We start from the raw sequence: 20,699 nt of genomic DNA, 5'->3' as shown, positions 1-20,699 counted from the left end.
ATGTAAAAGACTGAAACTGGACCCACACCTTTCTCCACTCACAAAAATTGATTCAAGATGGATAAAGGACTTAAATTTAAGGCATGAAACAATAAAAATCCTCCAAGAAAGCATAGGAAAAACACTGGAAGATATTGGCCTGGGGAAAGACTTCATCAAGAAGACTGCCATGGCAATTGCAACAACAACAAAAATAAACAAATGGGACTTCATTAAACTGAAAAGCTTCTGTACAGCTAAGGAGACAATAACCAAAGCAAAGAGACAACCTACACAATGGTAAAGGATATTTGCATATTTTCAATCAGACAAAAGCTTGATAACTAGGATCTATAGAGAACTCAAATTAATCCACATGAAAAAAGCCAAAAATCCCTTATATCAATGGGCAAGAGACATGAATAGAACTTTCTCTAAAGACGACAGACGAATGGCTAACACATGAAAAAATGTTCATCATCTCTGTATATTAGAGAAATGCAAATCAAAACAACCCTGAGATATCATCTAACCCCAGTGAGAATGGCCCACATCACAAAGTCTCAAAACTGCAGATGCTGGCGTGGATGTGGAGAGAAGGGAACACTTTTACACTGCTGGTGGGACTGCAAACTAGTACAACCTTTCTGGAAGGAAGTATGGAGAAACCTCAAAGCACTCAAGCTAGACCTCCCATTTGATCCTGCAATCCATTACTGGGCATCTACCCAGAAGGAAAAAAATCCTTTTATCATAAGGACACTTGTACTAGACTGTTCATTGCAGCTCAATTTACAATCGCCAAAATGTGGAAACAGCCTAAATGCCCACCAACCCAGGAATGGATTAACAAGCTGTGGTATATGTATACCATGGAATACTATTCAGCCATTAAAAAAAATGGAGACTTTACATCCTTCGTATTAACCTGGATGGACGTGGAAGACATTATTCTTAGTAAAGTATCACAAGAATGGAGAAGCATGAATCCTATGTACTCAATTTTGATATGAGGACAATTATTGACAATTATGGTTATGGGGGGGAAACAGAAAGAGGGATGGAGGGAGGGGGGTGGGGCCTTGGTGTGTGTCACACTTTATGGGGGCAAGACATGATTGCAAGAGGGACTTTACCTACCAATTGCAATCCGTGTAACCTGGCTTATTGTACCCTCAATGAATCCCCAACAATAAAAAAAAAGAAAAGAAAATGCCATGAAGGCTATATTAACCAGTTCGGTGAAAATATTTCAGACTGTATATGGAACCAGCACATTGTACCTCATGATTGCATTATTGTACACAGCTATGCTTTAATAAAAAATAAAATAAAATAAATGGAGAAAAAAACCCCACATAGAACAACAACCGATAAATTAAGTTGGGGAACTGCTGGTTTCAGAATACAAAAAAATGTCTGTCCTGACCCTGAAGGACACTGTTAAAATCAGGGTGCAGAGGAGATAATGTTTGTATCATGCCTGTACCCCAACAGATGTATCACTAAAGCCAGTAAGGACATGGAACTAAATGTGCCTCAGAAGCTGGCCTATTCTCAGATGTGCCTAGAACATACTAAGTCGCATTCTTCTAGTTCCTTCAACTTGGGACCTTTAAATTCTTTGTCTATAAAATGGGGGTAAAAGTGCTCAGCACTTGTAGGACCTGACATTGGTAACACCCTTGCACACATTCAGTGATTAATGGCTGTGGTTGTTGCTATTTTTATTAAAATAACTTTCCAAGCCTCAATTACATCTATTGTCATCACTCTGGCTGACTGTGTGATTTCCTAGGATTTTATAAAAACCCATCTAGACCCGCAAAGAAGAAAATTGAATCACTTTCTCCACTACATTCGTGATGATATTTCACATTTCTTCTTGGGGAAGAGAAAGATGCATTAGGGAATAGTGATCACGAACTTAAAATTTCACAAACATTCCTCACATGAACCTCTCATCACTGCTTATCATTTATGATAAAAATTATATCCAGATAGTTGACTCAAGTTCAATTTCTCAAGTGCATTTTAAGTTCAACTCACTTTGGATAACATAGGACCTTCATTACAAATACGGCCTTTGCATAAATTAAACTATACAATAAGGAAGTATACTTCAATGGTTCTTTTTTTAACTTCCTTTTTCTTTAAATTTTTAACAATTTCTTTAAAATCTTCTAAGGCATGTTAATGTGTCAACTATAGGCATTATAAACTAGTATAAAATGGCCTGACTCAGTAAGTTTACCTTGAAAATAATGAATATTAATCATATTAGCTAAAATTAAATTTTTATATAGAAGTGCTTTAAATGAATTAATCTCCAGGACTATTCTATGGAGTCCATTATTATTTTTTCCACTTTAGTGGTAAGGAATGTAAAGCTTGAAATATTAAGTAATGCATGTTCTTCCTAGTTTTGCTATGGACCACCTGGAAGTCTAGGGTGGGGAGAAATTTACCACATGTTAGAAGAGTGCCAAGATCACAGGATAGGCCCTGAGGTCACAGACACCTAGAAAAGAAGAGGACAGAGACAAGAGGGAGGTGACAAGATTTACAGTGGAAATGAAGGATGAGCCCAAAATGCTTTCAGCTGGCATGGCCTGGAATGAAAACTGGATGCCTAACTGCATTTAGCTATTACATCTGAACTGTACTGTTGGTTTTGAAGTGCGGTGCTTTGGGCCTGTTCTCTGCTGGCTTCCTAGCAAAAGGCTGAGACTTGCTCAGTGAAGAAATCCAGTTTTTGCTGGATCTACCTACCGCCTTGGGCCTGGAGTTTAATAAGAGCTGCCTCCATGAAGATTCCCCTTTGTAAAAGCCAGAATAAGCTAGAAATATTCAAAAAGATGTTTCATCTTCTCTTTTTAATTATTTGTTAAGATTGCTCTCCTTCCAGGCTAAATTCAGGGCTAACATGGGCACCAGCTTCAGGAAAGAGGCACTGACCTTTCCCTAAACTAATAGTCAAAGTGATGGAGCTAGTTTGGGCTATGAGTTCTTGGCTGTCAGCAAGAGCAAGCAAAGATAAAAAGAAGGATGAATGAGCTGTAAGGAATCGCCCTCCGCTCCTTCAGCCCACCTCATTGCTTACTCTCCAAAGAGCTGGAACTACCAATTGGACATCACCACAACTATTTATTGTGGCTTCCTTGCATAGAACAGGCTTTACTCACTCAGGACCAAGGGAAATGAAGGCACAGTAACATTAAATCATGTCAGTGCTCAGAGTGATAGAAAAAAAATAGTATTGTCTTCCTGATTTCCTGGACTGTGAAGCCTGACTTGGGAGTTTTCTGGAAGAGGCTTCTCAGTTATTTCAGCAGTGAGTCTCACCATCCTGTGTTCATGTTTGGTCTGGTTTATATCATGGTTGTTATTGTTGTTGTTTCTGTTATTTTTTTATTTTTTCTGAATACAGCTTTGCCCTTTAGGATGGCCTATGGCAGAGCAGGGGTCATTGTGAGGAGTTTGTATTTATCCTTTAAGCAGCCCCTCCTCCCCAGGAAGCCCTAGCTCTCGAAGAAGCATGTCTCCACCCTCCACGTCCCAAGTCTGTCCACCATCATGAAAGTTGGTCCTGGCTTTCTACCTTACAGCTGTACTATGAAATTTGCTAATTGTTTTAGCAAAAGGCTTTGCTACCCTTAAGCCCTCACATCATTTGCCTACCAGGGGTCCTCAAACTTCTTAAACAAGGGGCCATTTCACTGTCCCTCAGACCTTTGGAGGGCGGGACTATAGTTTAAAAAAAAAAACTATAAACAAATTCTTATGCACACTGCAGATGTCTCATTTTGAAGTAAAAAAACAAAACAGGAACAAATATAATCACACCGCCTCATGTGGCCCACGGGCTGTAGTTTGAGGACCCCTGGAACAGATTGTAGTTACTTAAATAACCCTGCTTCCTTCCTCCCTCCCTTCCTCTTTTCCTTCCTTCCTTTCTTCCTTTCCTCCCTACCGTCTCTGAGATGACTTGTTTTTCTGGCCTAGAAGAGCGGTCATTCTCTAGACCCCTTCCATATTCTCCAGGTAAATCATATGCAGATTGTCTCCTTTGGCTAATGACATTTTCTCCTCTTCTGGATTCTTCTCTGTAGGCAGTAATGGGCAACACTTTCCAGGCAGAGGACAGTACCATGGCACATTCTATATGTTCCATTAAAATGTGGCTGATTGAAAACTATGTGGTCTTTCCTCAAGCACAGGGGCCAAGTTTCATAGTCCCAGGAGCTCCGTTATATTTTATTCTGTGTGAATGGCTTCCCCTTGAGTTGTATGTTGGAATGGTACTTACTGCCCTCAAATATCTTCTCTGTAACAATCATCACAGAATTCACATAAGCTCTTTTTAAAATATGGCCCTATAAAGAATGAGCATCCTCTGAAAAGCTTTAAAAAAAGCAAGTGCATTTCCATCTAAGAAGCAGAAATTAGTCACAACCTAAGTTTCACTTCCAGATTTAGCAAGTGAGGAAAATAATCTCCATCTACAGCTATCTTATCTTTACTGCAGCTCTAAGACTTTGAGTCCTATAGAAGAACATACGTGTGGAATATTTGCAAAATATTTATGTAAAGTCTAGGTTGGTATATTGGTTTTAAAAGAGAGAATTCCAAAACCAAATGATCCAGTCATTAATCCAACAGGTTTGATCTGGGAGTTCTTTGCCAAGACTGGACTTCAGGCACAGATAAATTAAATAAACTCACTGAACCAAATCTTTAGAATTGCCGTTTTCAGAGCTTCAGGAATCACGAAGGAATCTAGGTGTGTAACCACACAGGATCTTAGCCTGAGGCCTTTGCCAAAACACATAAATACTTCTAGACAGCCCTTCCACATGTACAAGAACGCAACATAAATCTAGCTTTTAAAAATGCCTTCTTCAGAGACATTCACTTAAATGTGTTTCATAGACTGAGTAATTCCATTTGATGAATAAGACTACGCTGAGATTTTTATGCAAATGAAAGTTTGATGTAAAGAAAAAAAAGTAAGTAGTACAGCTTTAAGGTTGCACACCTACACTTGCGCAGAAAAAAACACATCCTTATTCTTGAGCAGTATAGTTAGAATAGAGAAGTGAGCCTTCTAGGCAAATGTCTGCTAACCAAGTGAGTTGTACCAAGAAACACCAGTGAATACCAAATGTGTTGTCCTTCATTGAATTGGATCTAAGTGATGGCCACTCATTTAATTCAGACGTGGGAGAAAGCGTGGAGCTGCTCACAGGTTTAAATCAGTGGCAGCTGAGGAAGACCAACCTTTCTTGCTGAAAATGTAACAACTTCCTTTCATCGTTGTGAAAGCTTAAAATCCTTTGTCAGAAAAAATATAGACAATCTAAGTGAATTTGTGCACACACACACTGCACTCTAATCTCCAGACATACTAAATCATGTGCAATATTAAAAATGCCTTTTTTCTCTCCATCTCCACTCCTCTCTATTTGCTGTTCTCTGTGCTTGGAACAGATTTCTTTCCTCATTCATGGGGCTAATTTCTATCTAGCAACTGAGACTCAACATAGATGGTACCTCTTCAGAGAAAACTCCCCCAACCCTCCGAGTCTGGCTTTGTTATCCCTTCTTTGTCTGATCACAGGGCTCCATGCCCACTATAGCCTGTAGTAAAGTTTCTTATTTAGCTATATTTCTTCCCAGTAAGCTATAAACTCTCTGAGAACAAAAAAACCCTCAAACCTGGCAAAATGGGAAAATTTGCTGACTAAACAAATACCAGATGTTAACTTATCCCTCTCCCGACCATCTTTATATGTTATTTTTCTATGGTCTACTTGAACAGGTTAAAAGAACAAATCATTATACTAAGTAAATGAAAATTTCTACATAAACCATATTATAGATAGCCATTATACTTAAATTTCATTTCATTGAGTCTTAATTTCCTTTACGTTTATGCCTTAGGATTTGAAAGAGCTGGAAAAATCTACTAGTACAAGGTAATTCAGTTCAAAGTATATTCAGGTTATGGAACATTCAGAGAAGGGTGTTGCTAATTTGGGAAGTTTTGATGAGAGTTCTCAGGTTTGATGAAAGCAATGGACAGACACCTGCAGGATGGATGGAAGGCAGACAAATGGGAGAGAATGAAAAACAAAAACTGGCACGATTTCCTCAGATAGAAACCTGCCAGCAGCAAAACAGGGACTTGGTAAGAAGTCTACTTAGCTAAGAATCAATGCTGGGCAAGTCCTTACCCTCTGGCCTGGGCCCCCATCACGCCCTGGTGAACCAACACCTCCTGGGATACCCTAATAGAATAAGGACAAAGAAAAGTCAGCTTCACAGGAAGGAGCCACCCTCTCACCCAGGCTTCCCTGAACGAGATCAAGTCCTCCAGACAAACCTAATAGCATAATGATGAACCCTTGGCACCTGCTTAGAATTCAGTCATGGAAGTTACCGGGGCTCATCCTGGGGAGCATCAGTGTGGTTCTTGGAGGTGTTTAAGGTAAACGAATACAGAAAAACAGTCTTTAATATGGAAACCACTTATTGCCAAGGTCACGGTTGACTTTCAAAGCTGGAGCCTTTTTCTCCTTGGCAAAGCTGTACGTCTGAGAGCAATAGACTAAAAAAATAAAAATAATACCTGTGGACCAGGAGGGCCAGTATCTCCTTTCTCTCCTTTTTCACCTGGCATTCCCTGAATATCCAAAAGTACACAGAGTTAAGTTCATGCAGGTAAACTCTTAGCCTTTCCATTTCCCTTGACTGAAGATTTTCAACATTAAATTGTTTTCATGCTAACATCCAAACAGAGCACAGTTCACTTTTCACATATGAATGTTTACATAAATTCTTCTCAGTATAATGTTTACATGTAGCATAGTATGTGCTAACATTCTGCTCTGTAGGAATGTTTACATATAGCATAGTTTCAACATAGAATATACAGTCTGATATGGCTGAGCTGATATTGTAAATAGATGGAAGGAAATATTGAACGTTTCAATATTATTTATAGTTCAGATTTTAAAATCTCATATCCACATAGATTTGTCTTGTTTTGTTTTGTCTGGAAAAATATAAAAATGGAATAGAAAGATAGAAAAGCAAACACAAGACCTGGAAGGCCGTAAGACCTCAACAACATTGTAGGGCAAAACTCAGCGAAGGAGACACAATCATGTGTGCAAAAAGATTGCTAAAAATGTGCCTAAAAGGATCTGGTTGATGCAAGTATTAATTAGAATGATTGGCTTTATTTTTAAATCCAGATCCCTATAGTAAGATTAATGAAGGTCAGTGAATGGAATTAAATTTTCTTTTAATGGTACAAAATGACTTTTCAAAGAAATTCAGCTGTGTAAAGTACAACATTGAAAATCTAGAACTCTCACTCAATGGATTGCACTGCAATGCCAGTTGAGGTAAGGATCATGAATAAATGGCTTTCATTAATCTACACTTAAAATTACTACAAATAAATAATGAATAACTTAAATTTATGTAACATTTGCTACTTTCTAGACACTATCACATCCATTAAGGCTTTAGTCAAGCAAGAAAAAAGGACTACACATGTTAAGCCCTGTTTTTCTTTGATAGACACACAACTTGTGGATATCCTACTATCTGAGCATGTACTTTTTTGTTAATGACCTTTGTCACCAAGCAAAAAATTGACTAAGGGCATGGCTAATGGATAGACTCTCAATCATTACTTTCAAAGAAACTGAAGCCACAGAAGACTAAAGTTCATTCTTCGTAACCTCATGGAAGTCATGATAAAACCCATCTCAATGTTGGCATACAACTCACAGGCATTCCTTGAATGGACAGACCACTTGGTCCTTGGGGTCCAGGAGGACCCTGAGGTCCAGGAGGACCCGTTTCACCCCGAGGGCCATCTGGTCCCTGGAAGGCAAGAGAGAAAAGTTACCCTAGAAGTAAGTTAGACCCTCCAATCCCTATAAAATATTTCTGCTTAGGGCGCTTATAATTTGTTTCCTTATATAATTTTTCTAAAGATATACAATACTCATTGGGTAATAAGACAGCAAACCTTAAATAAGTCACTTCACAGGCAAAATGTCAACAGTAAACTGTAGGAATAAACACACAGGGATTGCTGCAGAATTTTTTGCATCCACAAATAAGAATGCTGTGCCAAATGTGTGAGTAACTAGATGCACCACATTCCATAACACCTTCCAAAGGCATAAGTGCCTCAAGACCACCCTCCTACTCTGCAAAGGTCCCGCTCGGGTGAACTGCATTCTCTCCATCTTCACCATTGTTATACCCACCTCAGGGCACTCCTCGCATTTATTGGGGACTTTGCACTTAGCCTCTATTGTCTTCCTCAGCTTAATTTTGCCATCAAGCTATACATCTTCTCTTTAGTGTCTACTGAATGACCTGCCCTAGGATTAAGATGGCTTTATTTCCTTTCTTTCAGAATTAGATATCCCTTTCATTTCAGCAACCCTTACCTCTATAGTTTGGACCTGGTGGTTTAGCTAAAGCTACACCACATCTATAATCTTTGAGCCAGAAAATCTACTTGTTCTCAACCTCTTCTTTCCCATTTCATTTTGCAATGCCAACTGTTCCTTTATTGAATTGAAACTTATAAGACCTGAGTATCACCTTCACGTGAGATTCGTGAATCCACCACTTGGGACAAAGAATGCAGAAGAATAAACATAATGGGGTAAAATATGGGTAAATAATGAGTGCAGAATGAAACCTGTTAAGATTTATGTGCCTGAGAATAACCACAGGGAGTAGTCCAGAAGTCTGGAGTCAGGCAAGGTCTGAGCTGGGATGGATTTTGGAGTAGTTGACAACATATTTATGGGTGAGGTTATTAAGGAGAATGGTTGGTAGGCTGAATGAGAAAATGGATGAAAACCAAGTAGGAGAGAGAAGAAAAGTCGTCTGGGAAAGAATACAAAATTTTAAAAAGCCTAAGCATTAGGTGTGGTAATATAGAAAGGTCAAAGGAGAAATTTCAAATAGAGAAGTGTCAAATTATGCAGGGATTTTAAATAAGAATTAACCCAAAGCCTATGGAACTGATAACAAGTAATTGGTGAGTTAATGAGAATAATTTTTCAGGACTTCAAAGGAAACAGAAATCCCACTTAGCTAAGAATTATTTGGGAGGGGAAGATGCGGAAGCACTTAATGATAACTATTCTTAAAAGAAATGTGGTATAGAAGAAAGGAAGAGAGAGGGAGCTAATGTTTAAAAATATAATGGAGGAGATGATGCGATTTATAAATATTACTCAGTATTTATTATAGTTTAATAAGTTACAATTTTAATATATGATGGTTTAATAATATATTATTGAGGAATTAAGAATAGGGCAGAAAGTAGGTAGTCCCATTTTATTATGTTAAATATGAGACAGAAATGACTATGTTTCCAAACTATTATTATTTGCTACAATAAAATAAGAAATAATAAGTATTGGGTCTTTCCATATCAAAGATACAGTTTCTCTGTTCCTACACTGTCCACGTGTGAGCAGCCTTCATCAAGTAAGACTTTCTTTCCCCAAAACCACTACATGCTTATGACTTCGATTCATCAAAATCATCCCACAGTAATAACTGTATCAGAGGCAGTCCTGTGGGAATGGAGGAAATGGGTGAATCATGGGATTCCCAAACATCTATGAACTAATTTATCTTCATCATCCATTAAGTATTTTGTCAAATAACAACAGAAAAAAAGAGCTATGCCTGTAAGCCCTGTTTTTGTTCAGCAGACACACCACCAATGTCAGAAAAAAATGGGATCGTGTTGATGGAACTGTTGGGTCAAGGAAGCCAGAATCTGCAGGAGCTCTGGGGCCCTGCCCTTGACTGAAACTCAGGAAGGCCTGGTGCGTCCTTCCATGGGAAAGAGACCTCCAACCACTGGCCTGTTTTAGAGTACTGTAAGAGATGGAGCCAAATGAGATACATCTAATCTGTCTGAGAAAACAAAATAAACAAAAAAGGAGACATCTTATGGTCTGAGTTTTGAATTAGCTGGTACCTGATTAATTATCTTTAGCCTTCTTTCATTTACTTCTTTTTTATCTGCGTATTTTCCCCTACCTGTTTCACTGGTTTCCAATTTTTTTAGTAAAAAGTCTTGTATATTTTCTTTCCCGTGAATAAATGCTGTGCAAACTTAGAAAGCGAGCATAATGAAGCAGAACATCAAAGAGATCGTGTGGCTCAACACAGTGAAAATGAAATGGGGGTCAGATTACAAAAGATGCGGAAGTCCATGCCAAAGAAGGTGAGTTATATTCTGAAGGTGATTGCATGTAACTCTGCGTTTTATTTTATTTTTTTATACTATCCACTATAGATTTTAAGAAAATTAATTTGTGGACACATGGGAAGAATCAATCTGGATGTCAAGACCTTGGGGATAGAAGACTAGTTAGAAGATTTGCCAAAAGCCAGATAGAAGATGGTGAGGCCTGAACTCCATGAGTGCCTGGGCTTTGGCCAGTCAATAGGATGCTTTTGTGCAAAGCAGAAAAATTTGTGCCTTGACATGACTTGGCTGTCTTGGATGGTGACTTTGTATAGTATACAGCCCAAACCACCACATTTGGTGACCATGGGAATAGGAAACAGAACTATGTGTCTGATTATAGCAATGAGAAGGGAGGAAAAAGACCCCAAAACCTGAGAAATTACCTGGAAGGGAAGGATGAAAAAAGAGAGAAAACTACTTTGGAGACCAAACCACTGAGAACATCGACACTCTTGTTTCTGACCCCAAAGCCTTTCTTTTCATTGACTTATTAAATATTCTTTTTTGATTCAAAAGCACAGTCTTTAAAAATAGGAGGAAACAGACAAAACTTTCATAAATATATAGAGAGTTTTAAATTGCAAGAGTAAACTAAGTCACGTTCAACTTCAAAGTGATGGCTAGTTTGAGAGGGAGAGAGCATGTAGATTACCTTTAGACCCGGTTCACCCTGTTGGCCTTTTGGTCCTCGGAGTCCTGGACCACCCTAGCAAACAGATGTTAAGTATTAGCTCAAAGATGAATCTCAAAACAGTATATTTCATTCATTGTTCTTGATAATATGAATTACATCATTATTATTTTACATCAAGGCCAACACATTGCATAACGGTATACATTCATTGCAATCCTTAACTGGAAATCTGCAGCCTGGCTCCAGTTCTTTCTACAGACTTTCTATGCCAAATTCTTTTCCATCTTGAAAAACTTATAGGATTTATTTATTTAGTGATTATAGAAGACTGTTACTAATGGATGAAAAGAATAACATACACTGTAAATCTAAAATTATGTATGTTTATGCCATAGCTTTGAGATGATTTAAATTGTAGAAAGCACATGAAAGTAGCAACAATTTAATGTTCTCTACTTACATAGAAAAAAGTCAAATAGTTCATGTTTCTGGAACCTCAGTCATTTGAATTTCCTCTCAAGATTTTTGCCATCTTAGTCACCATCTATACTACTACTTAATAGCAGTTTTCTTTATATAGATAAATATCTACCTACAGAAGAAATGTGTAGATATCCTTTGTATATGCTTTTATGTGTCTAAACCTGTGTGTCTGTACTTTTTGAATATTTCAATGGATGCACTATTTCACTTTGATTTACTTTAAAAGCAAATATAGCATTACAATAAATGGAAAAATGTATCGCTTGCTAAAACTATAAAGTAATGTTAAAAATAAGCATACTATAAGTGATGTTATTAAATTTAGCTAGATTTTTTTCCTGTTGAAATCTATGAACCGAATGTTTTCTCTTTGATTAAAAAAGAGATGAATAAGGACCAGCAGGGCCATGTGGGCCCCAGATGAAATTTCTCTTTCACCTGAGCAGAAGGACTGAAAGATCACTGAAGATGGAATAACGTATTCTCTGTGTGACTCCAGTTTATTTCATGCTATGTCCAGGGTTACTGAAAATGATTTTATATGCCATCCATGGAACACTTCTGGCACTTGGGAAAATACTGGATCAAGTGATCTTAAAGTTTCTCCCGGTTTAAAAAAAACATTTAAATGTATTCCCTCCTCAATATCAGTTGGTTATTCATTTTCCAGATTTAAAAAATACAATTATGAGATTTCATTTTATTTATGTGCATATGTGTTTACAGAAAATACTGCCTTTAATATTATTTGGTATTTTTTAATGTACATATTTTAATGTATGTATTTTTAATGTATATATTTATGCAATGTCAGATTTTTACACAGTTCTGAGTTTTTTCACTTATAGAGATTCTTTTTTCATTGTATTACATATAGATCTAACCCATTTTTCTTAATTGTTGCATAGTTGTCTAAACCTTGAATATAAAATTGTTTGTTCAACCATTCTTCTATTACTGGACAATCAGTTGGTTTTTTTCTCACCAGCTTTTGCTGTATAAAGGATGATTCAATTAACATCCTTACATAGCCCTTCAGCAAACATGTTAATACTTTTCAGGAGAAGATACCAAGAAGTAGAATTAGAAGTGAAATTGGACAAATACGCAGGTATATTATCAACTGCACTTCAAAATAGCTGTGCCAATTTATACTCTGTCCAGTCTGAGAATCCTTGTTTCTCTAAATATTAATCAACACTATTGTCAAACTTTACATTTTTGCCAACCTCAGTGGTAAGACATGATACATTACCCTTGTTTCAAGTTTCATTTCCCACATAATTGCACATAGTTTCATAACTTTTGTCTATTTGCATTTTATCTTCCCTATGACTATCTGGTTTCCACTTCTTTTTCTCCTTAATGTGCAGATGTTATTCCTACACTGTCATGCATAGTCAACAATGGAGATATATTCTGAGAAATGCATTGTTAGGCAATTTTGTCATTGTGCAAATATTATTGAGTATACTTACACAAATCTAGATGGTATCTATATTTTTATTTATATCTATTTTTATATGGAAAACCAAAGTCCCAGAACCATTACTGAATATTGATCATTTCACGCATGTGATCTGCAATGCCACCATCAAGGGTCATATATCAGAGGTGCATGTATGCTCCATTATAATCTTATGGAACAGCCACTGTATACATGATTCATCATTGACTGAAACATTGTTCTATGGTGTATGACCAGATTTGAATATTATACCTTTAACTGCTGTAGACACATAATAAATACATGTATATGTGGCAAATATTTTTCTCCAGTTAGACACTGTTGACTGGCTACAGGAGAGCCTTTTATGATGTCCCTGGCCCTTGCATAGCTGCTACTATAATATAAAGGCCAAAAAAAAAAAAAAGAGAGATATTTGCTTTGCCAGCTTTTCTTTGCAATCAGGAATGGTCATGTAAGCAGTTTTGGCCAATTTGTAGAAAGCAAGGTGAGAACTGGAGCAAGCTCAGGTCCTTTTTTTTTTTTTTTTGAGACAGAGTCTCACTCTGTTGCCCATGGTAGAGTGCTGTGGTGTCACAGCTCACAGTAACCTCAAATTCTTGGACTTGAGTAATCCTCTTGCCTTAGCCTTCCCAATCTGGGACTATAGCCATGTACCACAATCCCTGGCTAGTTTTTCTGTTTTTTTAGAGACAGGGTCTTGCTTTTGCTTAGGCTGGTCTTGAACTCTTGACTTCAAGCAATCCACCCACTTCGGCCTCCCAAAGTACTAGGATGTTAGGCGTGATCCCAGGTGAGCCACCATGCCCAGCCAAGTTCAGGATGCCTTCCTAGATGAAGACATCCAGCAGCCTCGTTGGTCTTTGGACCATTTACCTCTAAACTTTTCATTGAACAAACCATAATGCCATTGTTCTAATAACTTACTCCAATAGTTAGATAAGTTTTCTATTCCTCACAGCCTAATACATCCAAGTTAACACACCCGGTCTTTCACAACTCTTTAATTTTGTTTGTTCATCTTAAATGGTTGGTTTCTTACTGAAGATTTTATGCAAATGTGATTATTTATCTCACAGATATTTATGCCGGAGACGTCAAGTCTAAAACTCAGGGACCATTTTATACTTCTAACTTATTTTCCACCATATCCCTGACCCTCATCACTGAGCATGCAATAAGAATTCAACAAGTTGTGAATGAAAACATCATCCTTTTAACAAGAAACAGTTGGTCTAGGCAAAGAGAATATGATTCTTCCACCCAAGCCTTCCTGTCAATCTTTTATAGTTTTTATTGGCATAGTACACTACTGTGTAAAATCTTGAATGAGAAAATACTCAAGGCTATGTTCAAACATCAGACATAATTTATCACATATTGCTTGGGATACTATTTTTGATTAGTTTATTATACTTTATGTAGAATATAAGATTTCAATATTTGAAAATTGTGAAATATTTATATTTTGAATTGCTTTTTTCTCATTTAATATATTTTCCCCTCAAAATCAGAGTTCAGACCTTGTTTTCCTTCTCTGCTGCTTTTTTTGATGCTTAAATCATAAATAAATATTTTATGACTTGTTCCAGCAGTATTACAGATGAAAAAACTTGAAAACCCTCCAGCTGTAAATTCTTGCTTATGCTGGCTAAAATAAAATAAACATTATTGTAATTAAGAACTGAATCCTTAACTACCAAGGATAAAGAAGAAATTAAAACACACACACAAAAAAAAAACTATTGCTGCTATGCACTGAGACTGCCCTCAGGGAGGCTGGGAGAGATAGTTGAGGCTTGCTGCACAGAGCTGCCTCAGAGCTCTCACAAAGCATTGTGATGTGAATTAGGTCCTACATAGATGAGACCGAGGTTGAATATGAAATATTCTTTAATACTGAAGAACTTGAAAAGCCACTTTCTGAGTGAGCTAGAAAAAACAGCAGCCCACTATCAGGTGGATAACCAAATGTTCTTTCTACTTTAGCTCTGGGTACTATAGATAATATCTCCCCTGACAAATACTATCTAGGAACTGATTCTCATATAATCTGGGGAACAGAATTTCACAGCCTGTGAAGATCAAAGCAAAATGTCAGTCAAATTTTTAAAGTAGTGTTCAGTTGATCATATACCCAGGAGCTTAGTTGATCAGACATTCTCTGAAAGAATACAGTTCAAACACAAGCACAAAATTGTCCCAGAGAAAAAGTTTCATATATTTACGTGTGTGTGCACATTAAAAAAAGTAGAAACAAGTTACAAAAACAAATGGCAGAATCAAAACCACATGCACTGCAAAGTTTGAAAATATCGAATAGAAAATATAAGCTATATTTAATATATTTTAAGAAAAATGTTTTTGAAAGTATTACAAAGAAAAAATAATAAACATTTCCAGAAAGATTTTAAAAGCTTAATTATCACTTCAAACTAGTGAAGGGAAAAGAAAAGAATGAAAACAAAAGCAAAAAGTGAAAACAAAAGTAGATAAATAAAATCTCAACCAAGCAAGCAAGATACACACACACGTTGCCAAAAAAACAGTATGCACATTTTAAGAAAGGCCAAAAATTTGATACTTAATATATATTGATAACATTTATTATCTTGCATATTACATTTGGTATCTCTTGTAAGATGAGAGAAGAAGTCAAATATGTCTAGAGTATTACAATTTTAATACCATTTTTGCCTTTCTTAAAATGTGTATACATTTTTTGGCACCTTCTGTACATACATGTGCACACACATGAGACAAAAAAGCAGAAATTAAGAAAAAACTAGAAAGCTAAATTTAAGGTCATTGATATAAATACAAATAGGTCAATTATCATAAAACAAAATAGACTAAACTATAAAAAGAAAAATTATAGAACAGGTTAAGAGCAAAATCCAGACATATGTTATTTAATGAGAAACATACAAAATATAAAGACATGGACATGTTTTAACTAAATAGATGAAAACTGTACATACCAGAAAAGAATCCAAAATACAAATACTGAAACTATATGAACATTAGACAAATTAGACTTGATGAAAAAAGCATGACTGAAGTTAAATGGTTCAGTCCACAATGACTCACATAGCAAGTGAACGGGAAGATTAATATTTTAATTTCTGAACATTTTAACATAAGCTTAGAATACATAATATAATGCAGAATTATGAGGAGAATTTGAGAAATTGACAAATGAAGTAGAAGGTTTTAAATATCTTAGTAATCTATAGCATTGTGAACAATAGCTTCACCACCCTAAATTATATTAGCTTTGTAATCTTTTCTGTGTATCACAATTAAACATGAATTTATTTACAATGTTACAAGAATGTATATATTTTTTAATTTTGGCAAAGAAAACTAAGGGACTAAGAACAATCTGTGAGTAACATACCTCAAGTCAGCTCTACCTCCAAAACCTACTCAAATAGACCCTTGGGAACATCCTCAGAACTCAGTTCCTAAGTATTACCTTCCAGTAAGTTTGAAGGTTTATTCCTGAAAACACACACAGATTTTCTCTGAGCCCAGCAGGGATATACACATATGTGTGGTGAACAAATTTGGCCATAAATCAGCAAACCTCTAATATTCTGAAAGAAAAGTATCTGGTCTTTCCCATGTCTTATTGTGGCTAATAATCCTTGATTCCCACATGGCTATGTCAGGGATTCTGCATTTTTAACAAGTATCCTAGGTGATTCTGATATAAGTGACATTTTGATAAATCATAGCATACCACAGAATATTGCTTTTTATTGTTCTGGAGCCTATAGGAAAATGTGGAGCACAGTTGAAAATAAATATGTTTTTGGTTCGCAGGTTAACGATATCAGTTTACATTTAATTAAAGTTTTACAACGCACAAAGTACTTAAAGCATTAAGTACTATGTTAAAGCATTAAATATTATCTTGTGTTTTCCTCACAAGACCAGTAAAAGAGGTGGGTGCTATTTTATAAACAGGGAAATGGAAGTTCATGGTGATTCAGTAATTGGTCTAGCCTTACAATTTAAATTACTTTTTCCTTTTTTCTTTCTTTTGAGACAGTCTCCCTCTGTTGCCCCATGCTAGGGTGCCCATGGCCTCAGCCTAGCTCACAGCAACCTGGGCTCAAGCAATCCTCCTGTTTCAGCCTCCTGAGTAACTGGGACTACAGTTGCCTACCACAACACCTGCCTATTTTTTTTTTTTTTTTAGTAGAGATGAATTACCGCTCTTGCTCAGGCTGGTCTCCAACTCCTGAGCTCAAACAATCCTTCCACCTTGGCCTGCTGAGGTGCGAGGCTTATAGGCGTGGACCACTGTGCCCTGCCCTTACAATTTAAATTTAATGCTTCTACCATTGCTCCATGACTGCTTCTTTGGAACTAAGAGTCTTTTGAGTTCTATATCCAGAGCTTAAAACAATGCTCTAGGTGGCAGGGATAAAGGAGAAACTTTCTAGAATATGTTTTAAATACATTCAGCAGGTTCTCTGCCTTTTCATTCAGTTCAGGAAATGCGGTACACAAATGCAGGAAAATTCTGCTGGGGAGGCCAACATGGAGTCCACGCTGCGAGCTGGCCGTCACTGCAGGCTACCTACTCACACATGCTGACGGTGCCAGGCTGCCTCTGGACAGGTCAGGCATGAGATTATTCCTCCTGCAAGGTCTGGGTTTCTTTATTTGCTCATACATCTTTCTCCTTTTGCTTTGTCTTCTTGCCTTTCTGCATTTGCTATTTCCTGACCACAGAACAGCTGTATCACCCTTATCCCAGAGACATACTGATAACCCCAGTTTATCAGGTTAGAAACAAAATGAGTATTTAAATGTATCACAAAAATTTATCAGGGTAAATTCAGGGACCTAGAGTGTGTAATTATTTATCTTTCATATCTCAAAAAAAAAAAGTTTTCTCTCCTCCTTTCTCTTTTTTTCCTTCTTTCCTTCTTTTTTGCCCCTCATTCCTTTCCTTTTTCTTTCCTTCCTTCTCTCTCCCTCCCGCCTTTTTCCTTCCCTCTCTTCCACCTCCTTCCTTTCTTCCCTCCTTTTCTTCTTCCTTTCGTCCTTTTTTTCATGTAAAAAGCTCTGTAGAAAGTTTTTGGTAGTGAAAATCTGCATACTCAGATGGAGGACTTTCCCTGGTGAATTAGAAATTTTCCCTTCGTATATAAATTTTGATACAAATAGGCAAAGGAATAGTATGCAAATCTTACAGATACAAGTAGAGGGTCCAGTTTGAAAAACTCATACATGAAATAAACCTCAGCAGACTACAGGGCATATTTTGGATATGTAGCAGATTGAGAGAGAGAGTAGGGGACAGTGGCAACGAGCATCATCTCTAGGAGACACGGAAATGTGGATTTGAAGCCCAGCTCCTCCAAGCTGTGCTCTTTAGCCAAGTTACTTAAATGTCTCTGTGCCTCAGTTTACTCACAGGATTAAGTGAATAACAGCCATTTAGTACAGTAGACAGCACATATTAGACACCCAAGTGACAGTTACTAATAATACTAAAGAACATTTAAGGCCAAACTAGTCGAGACTTACTGGTGGGCCTGCTGGTCCCAGAGCCACTTCATTGGTGTTAGAACAGGAGCAGGAATGTGGAAGGTCTGGGCAGGACTCATCGTCCCTCTGAAAAGAAAAAAACATAGCACAACCATTAACAAGGCAATCTACACAAAGGCCTTATGGACTCAAAGAAAGCACTTTGATTTAAGACATTATTAGATTTTTAAGTGTATCTTAGTCTACAAAGGCAGAGAGTATTCACCCCTAATTACAAAATCTTATTTTTGTAAGGGAAAATGCATTTGCACCTAGTAAGTCATTGATAATCAGTATTATTGAAGGATGTTGCTAAAATCAGCCTGAAAACTCAGATGAGGAAACAAAGTCAGAATGGGTACAAAGAAATTCTTGTCTCTATTTAATTCAGTTGGTGAAATAGCGCTCTGTGAACTAAAGGTCTGACAAATGTTCTTTAGGCTGCAGTATTTTTTCTATTTCAAAGGATAAAAGAAAACTTGTTGGAATGTTCTATCAAAACAATGGCATGTATACTAACACAAAACAAAAACAAAAAATAAAACAAAATAAACAATGTGACAATTTCAACAACTGGTCACATTCTGTGGTTCAAAATAAGAAAAACATGGTATTGATCTAAGGCTTTGGAACAGGAGAACATTTTCTTCTGTCTTGGGGAATTTTATTATTATGTGACTTTGCAAGCTAGATTATTAAGGGAAGCTGAATATATCTAAATGAGTTACTGGGATATAGAGAAAGTCACAGCACCTACTAACAGCTATTGAATAATTTGTAAATATCCTGTGGGGAACAGCAGTCAAAATGAACCCAGCACAGGGATAAGAAATTATATTAATAAAACTTCAAAGAGTTGGTAAGTCCCTTTAGTTAAAGAGGAAATAATCCCCCATTTTTAAGACTTTTTGGGAAAATAAAGTTTGAGCTTAGAGCATAGATAATAGTTACTTTGTTAAATTGAAAGTAATATGAGTCTCTGAAATTTTCACAACACAAACCCCCCAAATGTTGAGCAAATGGCCTGCATATATACTGGTATATACTTTTCTCTTAATTTTGGACAATAGTCAAAGATTTATTTCATTTGATCTTAGCCAAAAGGCTGAAAAGCGATCAAAGATTTCAGTTCACCACCTCTGCTAAGACATCTGGCCAGATATCTGGCCAGCTGGAAGTACAGACTTAAGTATTCTGAAAGATCCCCAAATAAGGCTGACAACAGGCTACCTGTAACCAGGGAGTCAGCAAGTTTTGCCAATGCTGCCGGCTGTGTCTCCCCCATGTCCTCCCACTGTGGAATTTATGCCACTTCAGTGAGAGAAGTAAAAGGAAAAGCAAAGAGAAGGGCTCTAGTCCTTCCTGGGGAGAGTGGTGAACACATCTTTGCTTGATACACCAAAGGATTCTGAGAATCTCCCCTTCCGATTTCCAGTCTACCAGCACTTAAGCATAACATTAATGCATCTCTGATTTAATTTCTCAACAGAGTTTACTAGAAACTCATTTTGATGAGAAGGAGTAAATTATTTCCTTCTCAAATGCAGGCTGGCATGAATCTAGTGCCTGAAATCCATGTAGATGTTGTGATCTGGTCTAAAGTCTTCACACTTGATCTTAGCCAAAAGGCCGAGAAGCGATTGGTCTAAAGTCTTAAGGTCAAACCTCACAGACTTCACGGAGGCTTCCCCATGCTCATTCTCCAGGTTTAATTATTATGACATGACTACTGTCCGGCTAGGACAGGACCAATTCATGCAAGCTTACTTGCTGTATGAATCCTTAGCTATAAATCTCTTTTTCTGTTTTTCTATATACAGATACACCCTCATGAACCACACTTAGTGTAAATAATGAAAACACGCTTAGCTTTCTAGGAGCATCCAGTACAGGTTATAAGGATTATGACTACAGTTCCAAAGGCAAACCAAGATGTCCTGGGGTGCCTTATGGAGCTCACAGGGAGCCTGTGAGTATCTTCAAAATGTAAAAGAAACACAGCAATACCCAGCACCCATTTGACTTCATGTGAATGACTATTTTGAGATAGTTCATAGTTTCAACAGTAGATTTTTGAGACACTTAGGCACTTTTTATTAATGATTTCCTATATTTGCAAGTACAGTTGTTATGCTGAAGGCAAGCACCATGGGAAAAAGCAGTGTGGAAGAAGAAGTGGGGATGGTGATGCCCACTTGGATTCTAAAATATGGGAAACGCTGCAGGGCCCAGTAGACACACACATCCCATTAGTAAGGAATTGTGGTAATTTGAAA

The 20,699-nt window shown here is 37.1% G+C and overlaps 1 protein-coding gene across 4 annotated transcripts in view; it reads right to left on the bottom strand.

Annotated features, from left to right (window-relative positions):
• COL14A1 (collagen type XIV alpha 1 chain) overlaps window positions 1-20,699 on the bottom strand; it is a 239,651-nt gene that overhangs the window by 49,203 nt on the left and 169,749 nt on the right. For all 4 annotated transcript variants that reach the window (XM_053558381.1, XM_053558382.1, XM_053558383.1 and 1 more), the window contains exons 36-40: window positions 18,424-18,510; window positions 10,944-10,997; window positions 7,783-7,878; window positions 6,611-6,664; window positions 6,216-6,269 (exon numbers count right to left, since the gene is read on the bottom strand). In XM_053558381.1, the coding sequence (XP_053414356.1) occupies window positions 6,216-6,269; window positions 6,611-6,664; window positions 7,783-7,878; window positions 10,944-10,997; window positions 18,424-18,510 (345 nt within the window). The remainder of the gene's footprint in view (window positions 1-6,215; window positions 6,270-6,610; window positions 6,665-7,782; window positions 7,879-10,943; window positions 10,998-18,423; window positions 18,511-20,699) is intronic.

The sequence above is a fragment of the Nycticebus coucang genome, chromosome 13, assembly GCF_027406575.1.
Source record: "Nycticebus coucang isolate mNycCou1 chromosome 13, mNycCou1.pri, whole genome shotgun sequence".
Classification (NCBI taxonomy): domain Eukaryota; kingdom Metazoa; phylum Chordata; class Mammalia; order Primates; family Lorisidae; genus Nycticebus; species Nycticebus coucang.
Note: the sequence above shows the minus strand (reverse complement) of the source record. Positions and strands in the feature narration are given on the sequence as shown.